This window comes from Thamnophis elegans, chromosome 5 (assembly GCF_009769535.1).
Source record: "Thamnophis elegans isolate rThaEle1 chromosome 5, rThaEle1.pri, whole genome shotgun sequence".
In the NCBI taxonomy this organism is placed as follows: Eukaryota; Metazoa; Chordata; class Lepidosauria; order Squamata; family Colubridae; genus Thamnophis; species Thamnophis elegans.
The window spans coordinates 71,754,689-71,780,441 of NC_045545.1; the positions used below are offsets into that span (position 1 = coordinate 71,754,689).

General features: G+C 39.0%; 1 protein-coding gene and 1 long non-coding RNA gene across 4 annotated transcripts in view; one reads left to right on the forward strand and one right to left on the reverse strand.

Moving 5' to 3' along the window:
• The window catches only part of PPP1R16B (protein phosphatase 1 regulatory subunit 16B), a 107,878-nt gene extending 92,687 nt beyond the window's left edge, over positions 1 to 15,191 (forward strand). For all 3 annotated transcript variants that reach the window (XM_032218556.1, XM_032218558.1, XM_032218559.1), the window contains 7 exons: positions 1,069 to 1,172; positions 3,245 to 3,369; positions 6,375 to 6,500; positions 7,206 to 7,281; positions 8,457 to 8,586; positions 10,398 to 10,566; positions 11,200 to 15,191. In XM_032218556.1, the coding sequence (XP_032074447.1) occupies positions 1,069 to 1,172; positions 3,245 to 3,369; positions 6,375 to 6,500; positions 7,206 to 7,281; positions 8,457 to 8,586; positions 10,398 to 10,566; positions 11,200 to 11,721 (1,252 nt within the window). In that variant the 3' untranslated portion in view covers positions 11,722 to 15,191. The remainder of the gene's footprint in view (positions 1 to 1,068; positions 1,173 to 3,244; positions 3,370 to 6,374; positions 6,501 to 7,205; positions 7,282 to 8,456; positions 8,587 to 10,397; positions 10,567 to 11,199) is intronic.
• LOC116509403 overlaps positions 4,839 to 25,753 on the reverse strand; it is a 32,182-nt gene continuing 11,267 nt past the window's right edge. Inside the window, exon 3 of the long non-coding RNA XR_004255507.1 lies at positions 4,839 to 5,833. This is a non-coding gene — a long non-coding RNA (uncharacterized LOC116509403). The remainder of the gene's footprint in view (positions 5,834 to 25,753) is intronic.

Here is a 25,753-nt window from a genome sequence, read left to right on the forward strand (position 1 = left end):
TGTATTGAACAAGTGGGAGAGACTTAATCTGTTTGATAAAATCTGCCATGTTTGCTTCACAGGCCAAAACATAGGAAATCATAAAAACAAATCATAAAGGAGTGGCTGCTAGTTTAGGGCACACCTACCTCTTGGCACCTTCTACTGTAATAAAGAAATGTTCTTCAAGAATGTAAACATTTACAATACGCAGTACTGATTACTTATTTTAAAAAAAATGTTCATTCATCTTAGAATTTAGTGAGACTCTTGGGAAGTATTTTTGCTTATTAGCTTAGTGGCAACTTCTTTAGTTATCAGTAAAAAAAAAGCCATGGGGTTGCAGATTGATATGGCATTAATAATGTTTTGGTTTTTTAAATCTGTTTAATCTCATATAGGACACAAGAAACTATGAGGCAAGTGAGACCAGCACTGCAAAACATGCAGGAGAAACATAAATTCCCATAAATTGTCCATTTGCCCATGAACTGCATTTCCTATGAAACACACCGTATTTATTTATTTGTTTGTAGCTTGTCAAAATCAAAAGAGCAAAATGGTGCTTACAACACATTGAAATCATAAAGAACCGCAACAATAATAAATTAGCACTCCCCCGCATTAGCATAGGTAACACTTAGCTAGGGTTGGGAGCTCAGTAAAATAAAAGTGACCTCAATGACCAGTCATCTTCTAAATAACACTCAATATGTAAATTCATTTAATATATAATTAGAAAATTAAAAATGTGACATTGCTGCATGATATGTAAAATTAGAAATCATCTGGTTTTCAATGGTTATTTTACTGGAATGTCAAGAACTACATTTCAAAAATGTGTCCCCAAATGGTAGAAATTTTCCATGTGTGAAATGACAGCTGTAAATTTGCCCAGGGGGAAAAAAATGGCATCATCGTTTTTGCTCTACCTACTCTGTAGGGCTCTGGGAATGGTAAGAATACTGGCAGGCTGTACCTGGTCCATAGACTTTTTTGCCCTTTACTATATATCCTTCAAAGTGCCTGAGGATTTCCTGTCCAACTGGGCAGATACCTCTCACGTCTTGCTTTTTTATTTTCTTGTAGTGGGGCAGACCTACTGGCAGTCAATGCCGATGGCAACATGCCATATGATCTCTGTGAAGATGAACCAACTCTGGATGTTATTGAGACTTGCATGGCATACCAAGGTAAGCAGGATATGGGAACCTGGAGCATCAGATGAAATTCTGTCAAATTTTTGCCTCACGTTATAATTTTTTTGTTTGGAGACTAAGGCAGCTTGTACCAATCTCTTCCCTTTCAGATGCATTGGTGTGAAATGCTCATTTATTCTTGCTGTTGATCACAGTTGGAATTCTGGGAGTTATAGACAAACATAGGTGCAGCACCATCAAATTGGAAAATACTGTTCTGCCATCTTCTAAGCACTTATTTGGCACTAGACTGCACTACAGGCAGCCAATTTACAACAGTTCATTTAGCGATTGTTCCATGTTACAGTGGCACTGAAAAAAGTGACTTATGACCGTTGCAGCATCCCCATGACCATGTGATCAAAATTCAGATGCTTGGCAACTGATTCATATTTACAACAATATTTACAAGTCCCAGGATCATGTGATCACCTTTTACAGCCTTCTGACAAGCAAAGTCAATGGAAAAGCCAGATTCACATAAAAATCAGGTTCACTAACTTTTCAACTGCGGTGACTCACTTAACAGCTGTGGCAAGAAAAGTCGTAAAATGGGGCAAAACTCACTTAACAAATGTCTCACTTAACAACAGAAATGTTGGGCTCAATTGTGGTCATAAGATGAGGGCTACCTGTAGTGGAAATGCAGAAGCAGCATTTCCATTCATTTATTTGTTCATTTTATTAACTGTGAGCTATATTTTCTGCTTGGAGTCATGGATACATAATATGTGCAATTGTTTTGCATAAAATAACATTTTGTTTATTATTATTAGATTTGTAAAAGATCAAAAGAATTTGAAAAAGTAACATTCATAAGAATCCTGATTTTTTAAAATGCCTTTTTAATGGTTTTTCTTACCGAAAAGATAGCAGCACGTTTGTTCAGATATTATGCGTCAATATAATGATGGTAAAAAGTAACCAAAATATAAAAAACAAATAGTAGGTGCATTATCAATATATTTTTTACATTTTTCCCATAAGAAAATGTAAAAAAAAACCTTGATTTTTTAAATATTTCTTTTTGATGCATTAATAATTAAGAAAAGTATTCATATATTTCAATGCAATGTTTACTCTCCGAAATGATTTCTTAAGCTTATGTAATAGGAAGACTATTTAGAGTATCAAATCATTACAGTTCATTTACACAAAGGGCACATTATACAATATAGCTCTGAAGTCAAGGTCAAGAATGCAATTCTTCCTCCAGTTGGTACTGAGATATTTCATAAGGAAAAGAAGGACTTGGTACATTTTTTAAAAAACTTTCAAGTCTGTTTCCTCTTTCTAACTTTAGATGGAGAGTTCAGTAGAATTTTTCTGATCTCCAGTACGCCTTAAAGCACCGAGACTAGGATAGACATATTGTATTATGTTATATCTGTAATTTTACTGCCATTTAAAAAAAGAAATACAGAGAAAACAATATGCAAAAATAATTTAAAAGACAGCAATATGAAGATGCCCAGCAAATTAATTAGCTATTGACTTACAAAAACAAGGCAAAGAAAAGAAATTAAACAAGGACAAACAAGGTTAAAAAAACACACAATAAAAATTGTCACAGACAGAATCATGTCTTTTAGGTCTTGCATAAGGCTGAGAGGATCAGGACAAATCTGATTTCTGGGCGAAAGATGTTCCAGAGAGTGGTTCCAGGACAAAAAAGGCTATGTTCCTGGGCCTGAATAAAAAATGTTTAGTCTTGTAAAATAAGATAAAATCTAGGCCAAAGAGATATTCTTAGTTGCATCACTGTTTCTGAAGCGTCAAAAATACCTTTTCAAAAAAAAAAAAAAATTCAATCTTTGATATCTGGGGTAATAGTACTTTTCATGGAATCTCATCAATTTTTGGGAATATGTGTTATATTGGATATTGGGAATAGAGAAGAGAATTATACTGAGACCCTGGGATTGGAATGGGTATTGGCAGCAGCAGTTTTGCATTTAAATATATAAATATGAAAGGCACTTTTAAAAATTATTTCTCCCCTATTCATTTGCTTTAATGTTTCCAGGAATTCTTACAATGCAAATTTCCTCTCTTATTCATTGTAGGAATCACACAAGAGAAAATCAATGAAATGCGAGCTGCTCCTGAACAGGCAATGATTGATGATATTTCAGAGATGATTGGAAGAGGAGAGGATCTGAACATAATAGATGCTCAAGGTGCTTCACTGGTGAGCCATAGCCACATTACTTTTACAGTTAGTGTGTACAGACTGGCCCTCTTTGAAAATAGCTGGACCTATACACCTTCAAGATACCCTGTAAGGTTTTCTTAAAATAACGTGGTCCTAAAATCAGGTGGGGAGGGGGTCCTCCAGGAAAAATGAAGAATTTTTGCTTATTCATTATTTTTGCTTCAACCTGTGTATGTATATGTATATGTATACATTATGGCAAGGCTTAAAGGCTGCTTCTCCTGTATTACATTTGGAAAAGTATAGCTGCTTTTAACTTGGAAACAGACATATAGAAACTTGTTAAATTCGTGGATGGGGCTGGAGAGATGATTTGGGTGTGTTACATGTTACATTTTCTGCCTCAGAATGGCAGGAATTAAAATTTTGGGTTGCAACCCCCCACCCCCACCCCCACCCAAAAAACCAACCCAATGTTCAAGTTGCCACATGCAAACTCTAGTACATGTACACTAAAGGCAGAGTTAAACACAATGTTTCTATACAGTTGAAATTTACATAGAAATTAAGAGTAGTTGGCAGAAAGCAAGGTGGGTTGCTGTGGGTTGGCACTGGTTTGGGCGAACTGGTAGTGGTTTGTTGGCCTGGGTCGCAGAACCGGCAGCGACCCAGGCTGGCACACCTCTGAACCGGTTCCCCAGTGACCAGGCCATTGCCGGCATTTTTTTGGTCCTTTTTTATTGTTCTGTGTATGCGCAGATCATTTTACAAGCAACTGGGCACCCACAAAGCACGCAGCGAACCAGCAGTAATGCCGGCAGAAACCCACCCCTGGCTGAAAGTATGGAATGGCCCAGATCCTATGTATGTTCAATAACAACAACAATAATAGAAATCTCTTAACAAACTATATTGGTCTTATGGCATAATCATTAATTTAAGCTAAATTTGGAACTCGAGATTTGAATAAACTAGTCGTATAGTTTTATCTATCTATTCATATTCAACAGTAGAGATTATCAGCAGAGATTCAACAGTAGAGATTATCATGGAACTGCTTTTCTGGATGAGGTTAAACTCAATGCTAAATTAGATGTTTCACCCTGTAAAAGCTTCTGCTATGTTACTCTACTGTATAATACTGTATATTTGAGAGAGATTTGAGATTGAGTAGATTTATATGCCATCCTTCTCCCAAGGACTCAGGGCGACGTACAACAATTAAAAGAAACACATGATATAAAAGTTTTTTAAAAAATTAAATGGAATATGCCAAACTCATTTAAAATTGACAATACATTTTTTTTAAAAAATCGAATTAAAATTAACAGTGATCAATACTGTATTTTGTTTTGTTCAGGCCAAGCTGGCTTGCTGGAAAAGCCAACTTTTTAGGGCGCGTTGGAAGGACCGGAGGTCGGGGATTATACGAAGCTTCGGGGGCAGCTCATTCCAGACGGAAGGCGCTCCCACAGAGAAGGCTCTCCCCCTGGGGGTCACTAGCCGACACTGTCTGGCCAACGGCACCCTGAGGAGGCCAACTCTGTGGGATTGCACTGGACGATGGGAGGCTATGTCAAAGATTGAACTGGAATTACAAACTCAATATAATAACAGAGCAAGGGAAATCAATAATCATATTTTCCTTATATTTTTATTACCGTTAACTTGTTCATGGTGAATTCTGCATTATGTGATTTAGAAAATACATTCAAATAATGATGCGAAATGTAATGCATAAAACAGAATAAATGAAATGACTTTATAAGAATGGTCCTATATATTCATAAATGCTGATGCTGACTTTGACAATGCATGATTTTTAATAGCATGAGTGCAGTTCTAATGAAATACATATTGTACAATATTACTAGGGTCTTACTAAAACATAATAGACATTACCCTGTGCCATAAAAAAAGATTTCCCCATATTATCCAGTGAATCTAAATAAGGAGTGGAATTCTAGACCAATAAAAGATCTTGTTTCATTCATAAACTGTAGAATTCCCTACTAATAGTGAATGGTGGGCATCATTCTAAGCAGCTTCAAAGGAAAATCCCTAGAGATTAGACTGCTGGGCTTGACAACTGTAAATTATCTCCAGAATCAAAGGTGGCATCTTTAAATAAACACTGCTCTGGAATAATATGGAAGATAGCTGTTGCCTTTAACTTCTGCTTGCTTTTTGAATGGCTGCTATATACATCATTAATGTTGAACTAGAGAGAAAGTTTTTTGCCCATTTCTCCAGGGGTTTTATGGTCACACTTTTTGCTCTGCTGAAATCATGGTACAGTTGTGTAATTAGGAGTGAGGCCATCTCACTAGGGATTTGGGGAGGAAAATTAGTCCAGTCTTTTCCTTCAGAGCCAGTTAACACAGTTAAATTGCTTTTCTCTTCTCCAAAATTGTTATTACCTGTGGCATGATGTGGTGGGAGGAAAGAGCTAGAATGGCATCTGTTTTGAATCTTCTCCTAACATCAGCTTCAGGGGAGCCTTTTGGGATAAAAAAGAAGCAAAGTTAACAGGATTTTTCCACTGTACAAATAGAAGCAGAAAAAAAATGCAACATAAAATGTCCACCTTTAGTTGAGTCCTAGGCAATTTTATGTTACTTATTTATTTAAAAGAGTTATAAGATTTCTTATCTGAATGGCTCAGGTATTAACTTGTTTCCATTTGCTTAAGAAATCTTACCATTGATTAATTAATACTCAGTTATTATATATTAAATAGTGCACATTTATTTTGTTAAGTCAATATAAGAGCAGAAGTCATATTAAACACTAGCTTCCCCTAGTCTGAAATGAGACCGACTACTATAGCAAGCCACTGATAATGAAGTCACATAATGGTGGTCCTGCAGAATAAATACCAGGATAGCTGTAAGTCAAACCAAAACAAGACAAAAACCAGTATTAAAAAGAATATGCAAAATAAAGCAAATGAAAAAAATTGAGGGTATACATAGATACATGTGCACATATTACAGAAAATTGCAGACATTTAAAACATTCTGATTCCTTCCTGTCTATAGTTACACATATCTGCTGCCAATGGTTATCTACATGCAGCAGAGCTGCTTCTAGACCAGGGAACCAGACTGGACCTCAAGGACTGTGATGGCTGGGAACCCCTCCATGCTGCAGCTTTCTGGGGACATGTATGTGTTTCATTAACAGACGAGTTCAAATATGGCTACAGAAACTCAAGAAAAATTGTGTTATGAAGAGATATTTACCATATAGCTATATGGAATCTGTCCAGAACTGTGTGTCACTGAACATCCGCTTGGGGCTGTTCTTGTGAGAAAAAGCAAGCAGAGAGTAGGATAGTAATTTCCTGCACTACCTAGTTGTGAATTGTCCTTAAAACAACAGAATAACCTACAACTGAGCTAGTTTAGCTCAGTCTTGCCCAGCCTAATATATTTCAGAAGTATTCGATTATGATTTCCAGAATTCAGAGTCACCCATTCGCCAAGCTGAGTAGAGCTTATGAAAATTTAAATCCCAGTATTTCTGAAAGGCACAGCTTGGGGAAAATTGAAGTGAAATATTTATTTGATTTATTAGTATGTAACATGTACATTGAGGGCCTCATTGCTGTCTCCTGATATACTGCACATTAGATGACGCACATGTGCAGAATTAGTAGTATAGAGGGGAAAAAAGTTCCCATTCAAAAGTTTCACCCATTCTGTCATACTTCATTTTAATTTTAAGGTAGTTATTGAAAACATATCTTGCCTTAGTGGGTCTACCTTCATATGGGTAGCCTAGCTTATCTTCTGTTAGTGCTAGATTTAACTAAAACTTGGGTGATTTTTGGAAGGTATTACATTTTAAAATCATTTTCTTTGTTCCAGATGCAAATGGCAGAGCTCTTAGTGTCCCATGGGGCAAACTTGAGTGCCCGAACAGCTATGGATGAGATGCCAATAGGTGACTTTCTGCCATTTCTATTCTTAGCCAAAGTTTTGACAGCATAACAAAATTCAAATATCTTGGTTCTCTTTTAGGAATTGCTCTCTTAGCATGCCCAGCCCTTGTATCCTTAAAATTTTCTACAAAAAATCTGGAATGTTGCTATTTAAAGTTTTTTAAATATAGATACCATACATTTTTAATGAATTTGGGAATACAAGTTGTCAGTTTGTAAAATGGTGTTCATGCAAAGCATGTAGGTGATAATGATGAGATACTGCAGAAGGATTCCTTCAGAATTTTTTTTTGAAATTTACTAAACATGAAATGTTAGTTTCATTTCTCAGACATTGCTATTATGTAAAGTATGGGGAAATGGTCCTTAGAATACCTTTATGTGTGAGAAAATCTGGTTTTTGTATCAAGAAAGAAAAGCTGAGTCTGGATTATGTCTTCATGTCACTTTAGAATAAAACCATCGCATTCACTTTTAAGTAATTCTTCAGTAATCGTGAAATTGTAAGATGGCCCTAAAAGCTATTTATGTGTTTAATATTTCTTAAGCTGAAAGCAGAGCCCAGATATTCACTTGCTCATAGATTAACCATGGATGCTTAAGGAATAGTTTCAGATGCCCCTCTTGGGCAAATATATCCTTCAGAATATAACTGTCCCCTAGATTGTCCACTTCTCTAAATCTACAAATCCTGATATTACTAATTAGAATGCAACCTGTATATTATACTAATAACTCATATGTACTGTACATATGTACATACATATAAATTGGATTTCAAATAGATTTTTAAATAGAAAAAAAGACCACCAGAAACACATTTTCTCTTCCTTAGAGTCAGAAGAGGCATGTCAGAAGTGACTAGATATTTACTGTATCTGCAGTAAGTAAAAAAAGTTGTTTTAGAAGGATGCAAATATCTGGGTGACCATTGGGTACAATTATCCAGATTTATATAGCTCAGATATGGTAGTCATAATCCACAGTGATCTTCAAATAACAGTAGGCAAATCTGCAATCAAATCTATGCAATCAAAATATGCAAGACTCCTATTTTTCCTTATCCTGTACTATGTACTACCATGTAGAATGTCTACTAGATGTAATAGTTCGTGCTTATGTTTGTTTTATCATCACTGAACAATTCAGTTAAAGGAATTTATTTGTGTTCCTTTAGACCTGTGTGAAGAAGAGGAGTTTAAGGTTCTGCTCTTAGAGCTGAAGCATAAACATGATGTCATCATGAAGTCTCAGATGAGGCACAAGTCCTCCTTGAACAGGAGAACATCAAGTACTGGAAGCAGAGGGTGAGTGAATAGGGGGAGGGGAATCTGCTCTTAGTCAGTCCAGACTGCCTAAGTTTTTTCTAAACTACAGGTTGAACTTCTTGAAGTTGATTTTCACCTTGACCATCTAATTCCGAGGTGCAGAAATGCTAACCAAAATATTTGTACTAAGTTACACTGTCCCCCAAAGCCACTATTTTTCTACATGTTTTATCTGAAGCAAATAGGGTCCATATTTCAGATAGATTTTAAAATTAGTATTTCACTCTATTGATAAATATTTTCTCTATTAATTGGTGACCCGACCTCACGTTAGAAAATTGTGCACTCATTTGGTAGAGTTGAAGGAAGAAACCATACAGCAGTTCAACATGTGCTGTCATCTGTGATGGCATTCAAAATATGTTTTAACAGATAATATAGACAAAAAGATTGCCAAGTTTAAATAGGTTATTATATTTGGCTTGTTCATAAGGTGGATATATTTGGAAATGTGCTAGATACTTAACAAAATAACGATTATCATTGGCATAGTCAATCGTACTGTTTTTCAAGAGGAGAAAGCCATATTATGCCCTCTAGGTCTGTATCACTATACCTTACTATTGTATTTGGGGGATGGGGAGGCAGATTGACAAACTTATAGACAAAATACTGGAATCTAGGCACCATATTTATTCTAATAAAACAAAAGTATCTCTTGACCCGTTCTTTTGATTAACTATAAATTCAACGTTACATATCCTTGATTTAAGCCAGTTGCTTTATACTTTGAGTAATCTGGAAACAGAATTTCATGCAATGTAAAATGGATAGCAATAGGATACTTCCCCCCCCCCCCCGGTTAGCTAGACGGTATGGGTAATGTGATGATATTTTAAACTATGAATACTGCTCAATGGACAACAAAAAGGGATACTGCAAGTTGCAACTACATCTGGAATATCATAAGCTTTATGGAAAGCCATAAAAAGAATAGTTCAGGAAATGAAACTCCAAGAGATCATAATTAGGATATAGATATGAACTTACTCTGATTAATATCCTAGTGTATGATACTTAAGAGTGCCAGTTTAGTGTAGTGGTTAAGGCATCAGTCTATGAACCAGGATACCCTGAGTTCTAGGTTTATTTTAAATACAAAGTCAGGTGGATGACTTTGGGCCAGTCATTCTCGCTCAGCCCTAAGAAACAGGCAATGGCAAATGACTGCCATTCAAAAAACTGCCATGAGAACTACAGGGATTTGTCTAGGCAGTCACAAGGAATCAAGATTGACTTGAATGCACCAAAAAGTAGCTTTGTATTTTTGAATTTAAATGTGCAGTATTTAAATGCTCAAGAAATGTTATTCCATACAAATTGTGATGAAAATTAATTTAGAATCCAAATATTTCTTATTGTTTGGATATGTATATCGTGTACTTATTATTTGTCCAGCAACTTGTGATAAAAGCAACAGTAAGATTTATAATTAATAGAGGAACAATTTGCAGGTTGACATATTTACATGATTAAATAGCTGTCTGAAAAATTCTAAACCATGAACGTGTAACAGAAATGAATTTAATTTAAAGTGAGAGTGATTCAGTATGTGATATGGATGGATGAAGATTCATCCATGAATTTCAATTTTGCAATGGTTGACAATCTACTTTTGAATAAATAAAAAGAATGACTCATGAGTACCACCTGGTGTTAGAAAACAGGTTCATTCCTGCTCAGGTAGTCTGTCTTTCTTTCTTTCAGAAAAGTGCAACTATAGAGAAATAGCTATTCATTTCTGCAAATCACCATTTTAGTAAATCTCTTCTCTTTACATCTTGTCCTAGAAAAGTGGTGCGGAGGGCAAGCCTTTCAGATCGAACAAACCTTTATAGAAAGGAGTATGAGAAGGAGGCTATCATCTGGCAACAGATAGAATCTTCTGAGGAACAAAGAACTTCTGATTACAATATTGACATTCGGGAGGCTTCCTCTAACCAAGAGAACACAGATCCTGTAAGGAAAATCTAATAATTAATAAATTCGCTTGTTCCTATTAAAGCATTTCCAATCAAGAAACCACGTGAATCTTAATGGAAGTACCAGTTGCATAAATGAAACTCATGATACTCAAAGCATATATACCTGTTATGCAATCTTCTTTATGTCCCTTTCCATCTTATGTTGATATCATTTCTGGCCCCTCACATTTTTTAAAGGAAAAAAAATATTTTTTACAAATTCCTTTCAGTGGAAAAAAGGTCATATATTGGTTTAACATTCAGTACAGCAAGACTGCACATTTTCTTCTTAGCTGTGCTTAGCCTCAGAGTTGTGTGTTGGGAGCATAATAGATGGGGTAAGGAAAAAGAAAACTATCTTTGACCTGATTACCATCTAGTCAAATAATGTACTATTTTTCCTCTCTTTAAGAAATTCAATTTGGTAAGAACTTTGGGGGAGGGGTCTCTGAGGAATATCTTTTGGGATATCTTATGTGGTCCTGAGCCTTTGGCTGGATAGCTATGTAGTTGAACACAAGGGATTGATTTTATAATACAAGAAAATCAGTAAACATGGGCAAATTATGGGCGGGATTTGATAGCTGGAACAGCAAAGTTACCCCTCATATTTATTTTTGTGTTTTAGAACTTGACCACTGATACAGCTATAATCCTTCCAGAGCTGGTAACAAAAGGAATACAATGTGATTCAGAAAATCTGCTTCAGAATGGACTCAATCTATCTTCCATTCCTTACCAGTATTCTATTCCAAATGGAGATGTTTGGATAATGCATTCAGTTCTGGACAATGATGGAAGCCAAGCATTGCCCTACAATACTCCTGGGATTTCTGACTCTCATCACATCTGGGATGAGTACAAAGAAAGGAGCCACCAAACCCTTTCTGAACTGAAAAGGCAGCGAGCAGCAGCCAAACTTCTCAACCATCCCTTCATCAGTACACACTTTGCTAGCAGTATAGGAGACTCAGTGGAAAATGGGGGAGAAGCTAAAGAACATTTGATTAGTTCCAGGACACCTTCTTACACATCCAATGGAACTTCAGTTTATTACACCATGTCAAGTGGTGACCCACCTCTCTTAAAATTCAAGGCTCCCATGGAAGAAATGGAGGAGAAGGTGCACGGCTGCTGTAGGATTTCCTGATCTCAGTTTATTCCTACCAAGTTGGTGGGCATGTTGCATCTGCTACTGAATCTTTATTTTTACTTTTGCAGGATCACAGAATCTGGTTTAATCATCTGGGACTATATCTAATTCCATATTTTGTTTTTGCGGTTTCATTAAAAATTGAGCATGTGTAGGTGGAAAGAGAAGTAAAAGTGAAACTCTACACATAACTTTTTTTCTACTAGAAGAGAGAGTGTTCATTTGATTACACCTCTAATCTGATTTAAAATATCTATTCATGGGGTTCTGGGACATAATCGGCACATCAGAAATAAATTCTGTTGACATTGGTACAGCATTACTGACAAATATTCTTTTACAAGCAGACTAGGTAAAACAAGAGAGGACCCAGTTTCTCTGTGTAAGGTTTTGCACATGAAGATATATGCACTTTATGATAACAACCAACCCAAAAACACAGCCTCTAATGTGACTGCATTGTTGGAATGTTAACTACCTTGCTGCCAATTTTGTTTAGCCATCGTTTATTAGTGTTCATTTTATAAAATAATGAAGTAGGTTTTCAACTCTTTTAAGGAAGAAGTTATTTTCAGCTCCTCAGAGGAGCAGTACAGTTAAAAAGAATTCATGCTTTGACCTATCCTTCTCCATTGGGAGTCCTTTTTAGTTTGCACTTGAAAATATTTTGATATGCATTGCAGTAGTGTAGCAAATTTTATTTCATCATGTTCTGTCAGAGAACTACCATTTTTGATTTACCTCCAACTTCTATTTTGAAGATTTTGAGAGAGGTTTTCTTTCTTCCCAGTGTTATGCTTTGCAACTTGTACCATTATTTAATTAGCTTGTTCTGCTTCGCATAAAAAAACTCCTTGAAGTGGTTTTAAACATTAAATCGATACTAGGGTTTGAGGATGGGGGGGGGGGGGCATCATTTTATGTTTCACTGCAAATTTCATCTAAATCTCTGCAGTTACTACTTTCTGCAGTTTGTTTGACCAAGAAACTGGTGGCCAGAAATTATATGAATTTAGTTGTATTTATATGAATTTAGTTGTATTCATAGGAGATCTACATTCCTGAGTCAGGTTCTCCTGATCGTAACACATTTATCTACCCTTCTTTTCTCTGATGCTATCCAATTGTATTAGGAATATAATATTCAGAATTCACTGGCTGCAGTTGGAGGGTAAAGCTGCAAATGTCCCATCTTACATTGTAAGGGTGGTGTGCGTTGCTCCACTCCACAGAAACACATGTCATAACTTGTTTTAATATGACACATAAGAAGCTTTTCACATTAAATAAAAGCAACTTAGCAATATCTAGCAATAATATTTTAATTTGCAGGTGACCAGCACCATAGCCATTTGGTGGAAGCCTGATTGCCAATCAGAGATAACATGTTCTTATCACCCATAAGACACAACTGCACATTTCATTTTAGTTTGCTGAAAGGTATACTGGTCACTGTTGGTCTTATTTTTTAATTCAATCGCTTCTTGTCTCAGACCTGATTTATGAAAGAGTAGTGGTTTAATCTTAATTCCCCATAAAGTTTCTTTGTTAAGAGTGAAAGGAAAATGTAACTTCTGAAACTCTTCATACTACATCTGATGTACTCTTCCATCAATTGAAGATTAGGTTTGGAATTCTCTTGCTAAAACCAAAGTTTCTATTCCTTTGGCAACCATTTTGCAAGCAAGCAAGAAAGCTAATTTTTCCTTAACAGGAAAAACAATGTACAACACATAGCAAAATAGCTATCTAAGAGGCAAACTAGACAACTTAGTCTTTCTTACTATACTATATCCAAGGGTGTAATTTTTAGAATAATTATAGGACTTTTAAAATTATATATATTGCACACGATGAAGGGGAATGTTTCATCTGAAGAAGTGACTGTAGTTTTATGAAAAGCATTCTATAGATATGAACTTGTATTTAACACACAATAATAAGAAATAGTCTTCAATGCAAGATAGCAAATTAAGAGCAGCTGCGTGTTGGCAAATTATATGTGATTAAAATGACTTTTTCAGCAATGAAAATCTCACATCTTATTTAATTCATGATGTTGGAAAAGTATCTCTTAAGTGTCATGCTAGAGCTGAAAAATAATAAAGTAGCTGAAAATTTCACCTATTATTCAATATTCAGTCAATTTTGTACTTGCAAATATAACTTCAAACTTGGATTTTTTATTTTCACTTATTTTTTATTTTTACTTATTTTTTATTTTTACTTATTTTTTATTTTTCAAAAGATCCTTTAAAATGAAGAAAGAGGATAATCCTGAAACAGATTTTGTTAGACTTTTTTTCTTTTAACTAAATTGTTAGGCACACTCTCTCTCTGAAGCTTTCTACTTAACAGAGCTGTATATCTGAGCAGGTAATCGTGGTTCTCTGTTTTCAATGTAGTCAAAACTGTAAAGTGTTGTTGATTATAATATACAGTAGGAATTAAGGATAGTTCCGCACAATCTTCCTTCTTGTTGAAAGAATTGTTTTGTAGTTAGTAGCAAGGAGACAGGTGTTTACAAAATTTTTCAGCATCTATATAAAATTATGATTTATAGAAACCACGACCGAAAATCTATGCAGTGATCAGTAACTCTATGTAGAAGAAAAACAATGTTAATGTATGTGCCTTGGGTCCTGATCTAGTTTCTGCTTGTAATTTTCTTGAGTTTTATCACGACTTCTATATTTTTCTCCAAAACTCTGTTGAAGAGGAAAAATATCACCTCACTTTTAGCTATTTTTGTACATTGTATCTGGGAGCATCCATAGATTCTTCTGATACTTCAAATAATGCTATAATAAAAAGACACGCAATCCCCTTAAATTGGGCTGCAGAGAAATTCAATTACCCCAAAATATGATTAAATGAAGACAAGAGAATTACATATGGATGTAAAATCCCTAGTTTCTATCCCTATATCCCTACATCAGAAGAGCATGATGTTTAGAATTCAATATTATGAAGAAGACTTAACCTAAAGACTAAAGAGTTTTGAGCAGGCATCTAGAGCAATTTTCATCAAAAAAAATCTGGACATGACAGAAAACTCAGGCCTTTCAGTAACAGGCCATAGGTCTTCAAATTCCTCAGTGCATTATTCACTAATGTGTGAATTGCAATCTCAGTTAATTATAAGCACTTATTATTATTACTTTGAATTGATCACTTATGTATATGTTTTAAATTAAGTTTAAGTTAACCTATTGATTACAATGTCAGGGTGTTCACTCTGCACTAAGGCTATATAACCTATTAAAAACACAATTGTGAAGAGGAAGCTGTGGACTCAGTTGAAGGTTTTGGAGTCGTGACAAGTATAACTGCCTGGGGGATTTCAATTTTATTTAGCGGCTGACAATAGCTTGGTAATTTTCACAGGTCTGGATGGTAGAAGAGGGATTATACAGTATTTAATCTGCTTTCTAATACAGTTCTCTCCAATGCATGTAGTAACTCTATATATACAGAATTGTAAGATATTTATTATACTACCACCAATTGGGAAAACAACAATAGAAAATATCTTTATGTAGTTTCTTTAAATGCTATTTCTTTATTAACTTATTGAATTTATACCAGCTCTTTAATATTCAGTGTATTCTGAATACAAGTCTGTCATGCCCCCAGCTGGAGAGTAAAAGTATTACACAATATATTTTTTTCAGATGTCTGATGCAGGACTCAAATTATTACAATGCAGGAATTTACGAAGCCATAATCTAGTGGTGGTCCTCCAATTATTGTTGAATCTTAACTCCTGTAACCCCCATGTTTTATAGCTAACAAAGTTCCTTACAGTTGGTATAGACTTTAGAGAATTGTTTTATAGCATGACTGTCTCAGATTTGTTTTTCTTATTCCTACCCATCTGAAAAATGTCTTTTTACTTGCCTAAACTGTAAATTCAATTAAAATAACACTCATACCATATTCCATCTGGTATATACAAAATGCCAAGTGCAGTTTGCATTTCTTTTTTCTGTGTGAGGCATGGAATAAAACAACTATAAGACACTTGGGGGAAACCAAATCACATACTGTATGTTGCTATAAATCCAAGTTATCATTTCAAAACCAGGATTGCCATGCATTTTGACAACTTTATTCCTGTGACTACTCTGAGAAATTTTTATGGAATCAAAATATTTTTAGACAACCTCAGCTGTACAGTGTAGACAAACACTAATGTTTATTTTTTATGTGGGTGGGTTGAAATAGCATCAATTACCAGAATTTTTATTTTGCTAATAATTGCAAGCTTTAGGGTTTTTCGATCTTCCTCAACTTGGTGAAATTTCATGGAACTGAATTAATGAATATTTTGTGAAATATTCATGGAGCTGAAGGTAACAAAGGGAGGCCTCAAGAAATTGTAGAAATGTGGTCTATATCTTTATGCAGGTGTATGTTTTATTGTATGTAGCAAACCAAAATGCTTGATCCCTTCCAGACAGATATTTGTTGCTTTTAAGAGAATGCATGGCATGGCCAAATAAGTTTTTCATAGAATTTAGTCATGTTCATTTTGCAACTTTAAAAGTTAATGCCTATTAAAAAATAATCCAGCCATTCCTCTCAGTTCTATTAGCAATGGAAAGCATCCACAATTTACCCAAAGTTTTCCTTGCAGACTTTTCTTTTGTAATTTAAATAGCTCTCCCTATATCTTTTTTTGGAAAGAATTCTATTATCTATAGCTCCAACTTGTTTTGCAATTTTGAAACAACAAACAAAACAAAAATCCCTATGAGCCATTCTTGTAGCATAGAATCTGACCATCTGTATGCCTCTCTAAAATTGGTCAGTTCTAAATTTCAAATTTCTAATAGAATCCTAATCTTTACTGTAAAAAGAAAGAAATGTCTACTAATGACATTGGAAAACTACTGCTTTTTAATTAAGGGGCTTGTTAAAAATGGGCTATCTTTTTAAGACAGATTGTTGTAATGGTTATTCTGGCATGAGGTAAATGTTACATGATAATTTAGCAGCACCATTTTTCAACATTGTCTGGAAAGAAGGAAGGAAACTGGTAAGACCAACAAACAGTAACAATAAAGCTACATATACACCATGTCAGCAGTTTGGTTAGCCTTTGCAATGATGATTCTAAGGATTTCATTGAAATATTTGTACAAAAAGGGAATGGGGTAAATAATTCACACCTCATATTAGCATCAAAAGGAGGATTATTTTCTATTTTTATGAAAGTCTTAATATTATATGATATATGAAAAGATGGTTGTCCCATAACTAGTTGAAACAATATATGAAGTCTTAAACTGCCTCAGAAATCTGATGGCATGGGATATATTAGTATTAGTTTCTGCCTTTGATTAAGCAAATCGTTTTTAACATAAACTATTAAATTTCCTTTATTAACAGGAAAGGAGATGAGTGTTGATTCTTTGTGCCTATTCAAAAGTAGGGGAAAAGGACCATGGTTGCAGACCTTTGATATCTTTTTGTCCTATGTATAAGCAGTAGGTTTTTTTTTTTTTTTAGCAAACCATTTTGTTGCCTTGCAATAGGACTTAATGTAGAAGGAAGCAATTTAACACTCCAGGTGTTGCTAAACTGTAACTCCAGCTTTTCCTGGGAATCTGGTCGATAATATATTTAAAAGTTCCTGATCTATCAGCTTTGCTGAAGCTGACCAAATGTAGGCTCACATCAGTACCAGCTGAGAAACCAATGTAATCTATTGTAAATTTCATGGGGGGGAAAGTCGGGTATAAATAAATTTAAAAATTATAGTCAGAATTCAGGAAATAATTAAGGCTTTGTTCATAGACTATGGATTTTTGTGGCATTCCTGATTACATGAAATCATAGAGATTGGGAATAAAAGAATCTTTGGTCAGTATGCACCTAGAGTCTTCACTGAAACACCTATTTTCTCTTTGTTCTATAGAATTTATAGTATGAGAGTCACACAATCATGTTAAGTAACTCTCTGGATTTGTCTACAAACACAAAAGCTTTGTTGAACCAGTTTTACCTTACCTAGCAGTCTGTGGCCAGACAAATCTATCTGCCTATCTCATAAGGAAGAACTTTCCTTCTGTTTGTTTATTAATGTTGGTGGAGCATAAAAGCATTTATTTTTCTTTCAAGAGACAGCTGGATCCATCTGTAGGCTATTCATGTATAGAGAGACATGAAATCATGGCAGTGAGACTAATTCCCATATAGGATAAAACACATATTTTAGATTGTTTTAGTCTGGATATAACATTCTGTGGAGGGGATAAATATATAAACTCTTGTATGGGGGGGGGACGACAAAGGAACATAAATTCTTTTTACGTAATGGTAGACCCCAGGGTAATCTAGTGAATTACATGGGAGATGCATCTGTTTAACCACCACGAGACATAAAAGACTGGAAAAGCTTTAGATTTAAGAAGCATCTTAAATTCTTACACAATTTGTATGGAGTCAGTTCCTAGGGCCAGGTTGACACACCTTGTGAAAAAACGTTGGAAACACTAATTGCCAAATAACGTCAACTACTACAGTATAGTCAGGACTCAGCAGCCAACTTTCCCATCTGAATCACAAAACTGTTACTGCACTGTTTGCTGGATAATATGGTCAGAATATCAAATTTAATTGAATATGTCTGTCTACATTACATGTTACCAAGGTAACTGTCAGTTTTTCTTAGATGGTCCATTACAGGTAGGAAAAATATTACAAGTAGGAAAAAGAACAGTAACAAGCATCATATGAATGTAGCTCAGTGAGAAGCCATCTATGAAAACTGCACAGCAAATGTGATTCTGCCTTTTCTGTCATTGTAGCTGTATCCGTGAGGTCTCGTCTCATCAATAACTTCTAGTGGACTTTATTATTTTTGAAGGAAGAATATGTTGAAGCTAGATCCATTGCCCCCCACTGACAACCAATAGCAATAGCAATAGCAGTTAGACTTATATACCGCTTCATAGGGCTTTCAGCCTTCTCTAAGCGGTTTACAGAGTCAGCATATTGCCCCCAACAATCCGGGTCCTCATTTTACCCACCTCGGAAGGATGGAAGGCTGAGTCAACCTTGAGCCGGTGAGATTAGAACAGCCGAACTGCAGAACTGTAGTCAGCTGAAGTAGCCTGCAGTGCTGCATTTAACCACTGTGCCACCTCGGCTCTCAGATCTGTCTAGTTATTTTTGAGGAAGACATACAGTACTTCTAATAACAACCTGCAGCATAATATCTGCAGGGTTATACAATTTTTAATAATTCTATGGAATCCTTGGTGCTCTCCGTGGTATTGTTTGCCTGCAAATGTTTCATTACTAGATTAAACAACATCTTCAGTGATGGAAGGAAGTGGGGTTTGCTCTATTTATATACAATACAGTAGCTTATCCTGTCAGAATGTTTTTGTGGAAGTGTTTTCTCCTTGGTAGTTTTTTGATTAGAGTACTATTTGCTGGTTGTAGTTTGAGTTGATAGGTTTTTTTTATTAGACTATTGTTTACTGCTTTTTTGTCTGGTGTTAATCCTGGTTTTAATCCCTGTTTATCTGAATTTTGATTGCTAGTCAAAGAGGTATTCTGGTCTTTGTTTCCTTTTCAGTTTTTTTCTTGTCTCCTCTGAGTGGTGTGTAAATGTTATTTCTGTATGCATTTCTAGTTGATGACTGATTTGTCTGAGTGCCAAGAGTCCAGGAAATCTGAGCATTTTTGGATTTAGCTTAGTCTAGGACAGGGGTAGTCAACATTTTTATACCTATCGCCCACTTTTGTATTTCTGGTAGCATTAAAATTTTCTAACCACCCAGGGGGTTCCACAGTAATGGTGATTTATAAAGTAGGGAAGTAACTTTACTTTATAAAATTTATAAAGCAGTGTTACAGCAAACCCCTATTTCCCAGCATGAAAGCTGGAACGCCCACTAGTGGGCGGTAGGGACCAGGTTGACTACCACTGGTCTGGGCTGCTCAGTTTCCCAGTAGAAACTATCAATGTTGCAAGTTTTCATAATTTCTTCTGATTGCTAGTTGGTGTTTATGGATGTATTCAGCTAGTTTCTTGCCTGTCTGCCCTATATAATGGCAGTTGCGATCCTTACACAGTATGGTGTAGATGACATCCCCCCCCCCCCATGGACTTTTGGATTTTTTGATTTACTTAAGATGTTTTGGAGGGTTTCGGCTGGTTTGTGTACTATGGTGATGCTGTGTGGTTGAAATAGTTTGTTGGTTGTTTCTAAGGTGATTTTGACGCATGGCAATGATGTTCTTTTGATGGCTTGTATTTGTTGTATTATTGTGGGTTGAATCGTCAGGCACTTTTTGATAAAGTTGCAATTTTGTTGGCAGATGCTTCATAGACATCGTTTTCTTTTTCTGGTGTCTGGGTGCTGTTTATGTTTGTCTGAATGATGTTCTTAAACTTCCTCTTGTGGGAAGTTGGGTTGTTATTTTGGTATTGGAGAATTTGCTTTCTAAGAGTTGTTTTTCAATAGTCTTATGTTTCTAATTCGCCATCATTTCTTCTATTTATGAGGATATGTAGAGAGGGCAGTGTGTTGTTTTCTTTTTTCTTCAAAAAAATTCATTCTTTTGAAAATTTTATGTCATGTGTTTTCTCTGGTTGTCCCATTGAGTTATGTATTAAATTTACATGCTGCCCATCTCACTGTTCTTGGTTGTATGTGTGGGAATTCTATACTGGTAGTTTCTAGATACTGCATTATAATCTTTGCTATGAGCCTGAAACTGATGATCCCATGAATGTTTCTCTGATCTGTTGGTATGTTTATCCAACAGACTAAAAGCAGGTTCTGAGGCAAAAGTTGATGAGGTCCATTATTCTGGGTATTTCAATCTTAAGTGTATTTGGTTAAGCCAAGTGTGTTGTGTAGTATTGCTACTATGGATTCTTTCACTAGTTCTGCTGCTGAAAATAAGCTTCATTCCCATAAGTTGTATGGATAAAAGATAAATCCCAAATCCATATGCATAGTTAATATGGTTCTCCGAACTACTCAAAATTTCCGCTACCGTTCTCCAGAACTCGTCAGAGTATGCGCATATGCGAGAACGGAAGATGGCGCCCAGGCGTTTTGCTCCAGACGATAAGAAGAGCAAACGCTGGAAAAACATCTGAAAACCCTGAAATTTATGCGCCCGAAGAAGGTTCCGGGGATGTCCGGAATCCAGGGGACCCGAGGAGCCCAAACCTTTGCGGGGGTCGCCGTTTCTGAGTGACCCCGGACAGTACGATCTCGAAGGTCTGTGAACTGCGAGCCGCCCGCGTTATCCGACAGTGGGGGGGGGCGTCGTCGTGTCAGCGTTTTTCGATCCAGGCGATTTTCTTTGGTCTATTGAGCCACAGTACTGGGGTTCTACGGGACTATTGCCGTCTTGGAAGGAGAGAGAATCTATAGGACCAGCCCAGTCCCTTGCAGGGGTCGCCGTTTCTGGACGCCCCCGGGCTCTACAACTTTGGGGTTTTGGGTTCCGTGAGCTGTTTGCATTACTTGGCGGTGGGAGGAGTAACATCACGCCGGCTGCAACGGTGGTGGCTTCTGGCCTCTCTACCTGGCTTCTCTACCTGGCTTATCGAACTTTTTCTACCAGGCTTATTGAACTGCCTCATTGGGGCTGTGTGAGACCATCATCATCTTGGAGGGAGAGAGAACGTATTGGAGCAGTGTGGGGACTGAGCAGAGTGGATGGGTGGCTTCCCCCGACGCTGCACCAGCCCCTCCGGATGGCCCCTTTTTCCATCCAGCCTTACTTCCCTCCCAGCATTGCCTCCTCCCTTCTTTATCCCTGCCCAGTCAGGTGGCTCCCTGGACGCATCTTATTTCCTGCCTCCCTTTGCTTCGGTGAGGCTCTGCCTTGTGTCTTCCACGTACCATCTGGCGCCCCCTTATGGTGGGTTTTTAATTTTCAGCCACATCTGATTGTGGTGTTTGGTTACCCAGACTTGCTAGCCAAGTTCCATCTGTCTTTGGTCCTGCTATCTCAGTTTCATCTGGTTCCAGACCCGCTAGCTCAGCTTTATTTGGTTTCGAGTACCATCAGCATCATTACCTACCACTATTATCTTGGGAACTCTATTTGGAGCAGCACTGGTGGAAGACGACCTCCTATCCCCTTTATTTATCCCGGACTCTTTGGACTTATCCAGACCAACAGAAGAGGGGAATACGAACTACCCCCCCGTATACCTTCTCCGGACTATAACTGGACGCTAATCACAACATCTATTTTAATTACTTTAATTATGGAGAGCCATTCGGCTCTATCTGGACTCGCTTTTTAACAACGTAATAAGTGCGCAATTCTATTTTTCTCTTCCTTTTTCTATCTTTTTCTATCTTTTTTTTCTTACTGTGTTTGGGATATGTTAGGAGTATGTATGAGATTGAATGAATGATCCCACTTTTTATCATTATTATTGTTGTATTTTTGTGTTTTAATTACCATGTGGGGATTGTTTGAGTGAGTGAATGAGTATGTATGATTCGGAGGACCTGGTGGGATTTGCGGGGGCCACCGGGGTGGTTGGGGGAACTACATCCACGGGAGAGGGTCGGAGCATTGCGGTCATAACAGGGAGAGGCAGATACGGCGGGGACTTTAGGGCTGGCCATTACCGGGGAAGGAGGGTTCGCTATATCACAGAGATCCCTCCTTCCGGCCCTATGAGTCCCACTCCAAGGTCAGATGGCGCGAGTAGTCAGGACCTGGTCTCAGGCTGCTGTCGCTAAATGCCATGTCTGTTGTTCACAAGGCTCCCCTCGTCCGGGACTTGATAACAGATGAGGGCGCAGACCTGGCATGTATTACTGAGACATGGCTGGGCACGGAGGGAGGAGTCCCCCTCGTAGAGATGTGCCCAGACGGATTTCAGGTGCTTCATCAGCCGAGAGCCCAGGGAAGGGGTGGCGGTGTGGTTATTGTAATCCGGGAGTCTTTAGTACCTCGTAGGATCCCTGCTCCGGAGCTTGTCGGGTGTGAGTCCCTACTGGTGACGCTGGACCTCAAGGGTCAAGTGGGTTTGCTGCTTACGTACCTGCCTCCCAACTGCGTTGCAGCAGCCCTCCCCTCGCTCCTCGAGTCAGTAGCCGAGCTGGCAGTTGAGTTCCCTAGGCTTATGGTTCTGGGGGACTTCAATTTGCCTTCGCTCGGTGAACACTCTGATGGAGCGCAGGAGTTCATGGCTTCCATGACAGCCATGGGCTTGACCCAGGTAATTCGAGGCCCAACCCACTCAGCGGGTCACACGCTCGACCTCGTATTCCTCTCGGAGCAGTGGAGTTATGATCTTGGTCTGAGGGGAAATGAGATCATTCCCCTGTCGTGGTCAGACCACTGCCTACTGAGGCTAGACTTCCGGAGGCCAAACCCCCACCGTAGGGAGGAGGAACCGACCAGGTGGTTCCGCCCCAGGCGACTTATGGACCCAGTAAGGTTCCAGACGGAGCTTGGGGTTATTCCAGATGCTCTCGCCCACAGTTCGGCGGAGACTCTTGCTGCTGCCTGGCACTCGGCAGCATCAGAGTCTCTGGACCGGATTGCGCCACTACGGCCCCTCCGGGTCAGCGGCCCACGGAGGCCTCCTTGGTTCACCGAGGAGCTCCGTGAGATAAAGCGCCGGAGGAGACGCCTAGAGCACCTGTGGAGGTCCGATAGGTCCGAGTCGAGCCGGGCACTGTTGACAGCTTGCACCAAGGAGTATATTCGGGCTCTAAGAACAGCCAAAAGATCACACATTGCCTCCTTGGTAGCGTCCGCCGAGTCCCGCCCAGCCGCCCTGTTTAGGATAACCCGCTCCCTCCTAAATAGGAGGGAGACGGAGAACCCCTTACAGGGTAAGGCTGAGGAGTATGTACAGTTCTTGGCGGACAAAGTTGCTCGGTTTCGATCGGACCTGGACTCCACTCCTGCAGATCCAGCCGAGACACAAGGGAATCATCTGGCAGACCATCTCTGGGTTGAGTTTCAGGATGTTGCCTCCGGGGATGTGGACAAGGCTATGCGAGCTGTGAGCGCCTCCACCTGTATACTGGACCCGTGTCCCTCCTGGCTGGTTGCCAACAGCAGTGAGGTGACACGAGGCTGGATCCAGGCGGTTGTTACCACCTCTCTTCGGGAGGGGTATCTCCCCACCGCGCTGAAGGCGGCGGTGGTGAGACCCCTCCTGAAGAAACCGTCCTTGGATCCAGCAATTCTTAACAACTACCGTCCAGTCTCCAACCTCCCCTTTGTGGGGAAGGTTGTTGAGAAGGTGGTGGCCTTCCAGCTTCAGCGTACCTTGGAGGAAGCTAACTATCTTGACCCCTTCCAGTCTGGCTTCAGGCCCGGTTACAGCACAGAAACCGCTTTGGTCGCATTGACCGATGATCTCTGGAGAGCCAGAGATGGAGGCCATGCGTCCATCCTGGTTCTCCTTGACCTCTCAGCGGCTTTCGATACCATCGACCATGGTATCCTTCTGCGACGACTGCGGGAGGTGGGGGTGGGCGGCACTGTTTTGCAGTGGTTCTCCTCCTACCTCTCGGACAGGTCGCAGTTGGTGTTGGTGGGGGGGGCAGAGATCGTCCCCGAGGCCCCTTACTTGTGGGGTGCCGCAGGGTTCGGTCTTATCCCCCCTACTATTTAACATATACATGAAACTGCTGGGCGAGATCATTCGGAGGCACGGGATAAAATACCATCAGTATGCGGACGATACACAGTTTTATCTGTCCGCCCCGTGCCAACTCAATGAAGCGGTGGAAGTGATGAACCGGGGCCTTGAGGCTGTCAAAGACTGGATGAGAGCTAACAAACTGGTGCTCAACCCGGAAAAGACCGAGTGGCTGTTGTGTTTTCCTCCCAATAATTTGGCTAATGTTCCATCAATCAGGCTGGGGGGACAAAATTTATACCCCTCAGACAGGGTCCGCAACTTGGGAGTCCTCCTGGACCCACAGCTGAGTTTTGACCATCATTTGTCAGCTGTGACCAGGGGGGGCATTTGCTCAGGTTCGCCTGATGCGCCAGTTGCGGCCCTACCTGAACTGGGAGGCCCTCACAACAGTCACTCGAGCCCTTGTGATCTCCAGGCTGGAATACTGCAACGTGCTCTACATGGGGCTGCCCTTGAAGAGCATCCGGCGACTTCAGCTAGTCCAGAATGCGGCCGCACGAGTGATCGTGGGCGCACCACGGTTCGCCCACATAACACCGATCCTCCGTGAGCTGCGCTGGCTACCTGTTGATCTCCGGGTGCACTTCAAGGTCCTACTTACCACTCACAAAGCGCTCCATGGTAGTGGATCTGGCTATTTGAGAGACCGCCTTCTGCCAATTACCTCCCTGCGTCCCATCAGATCGCACAGGGTAGGCCTCCTCCGAATTCCATCCGCCAGTCAGTGCCGACTGGCGACTACGCGGAGGAGAGCCTTCTCAGTTGCAGCTCCGACGCTATGGAACAATCTCCCCGTGGAGATCCGCACCCTCACCACCGCCCAGGCCTTCCGCACGGCCCTTAAGATCTGGCTATCCCGTCAGGCCTGGGGATAAAAAATCTTAGTTCGTCCCCTCCCGAATGATGAATGAATGTTGTGCTCTATTTTTAATATTATGTATTGTCTTATGTTTTTTTTGTCTTTGTACCCCCTTCCCCGTGTTTTGTAAGCCGCCCTGAGTCCCCTCAGGGAAAAGGGCAGCCTATAAATTATAATAAACATTCCAAACAAACATTCCATAACCTGCTGAATACCACCTCTGCCCTAAATGCTGTCTTTTACTTCACCCTTTTCCAGGCATTGGTAGAATTTTCTAATGTCAGCCACCTTGGCTATCTGTCAATGGTATATTTCATGCAGGGTCTTGCCTTCCTCCCATGTCTGCTGCTGCTTCAGGCTTTCTCTCAGCAGTTCATCTTTGAGTACATTGAGATACTCCTGGATGCTCTGGGTTTCCTCCAGGACAGTGGCTTTTGACGTTCACCAGACCCTGCTTACTCCATTTCCAGCTGGCATAGTTTTGCGGTATTGAGCTTGGGATGAAG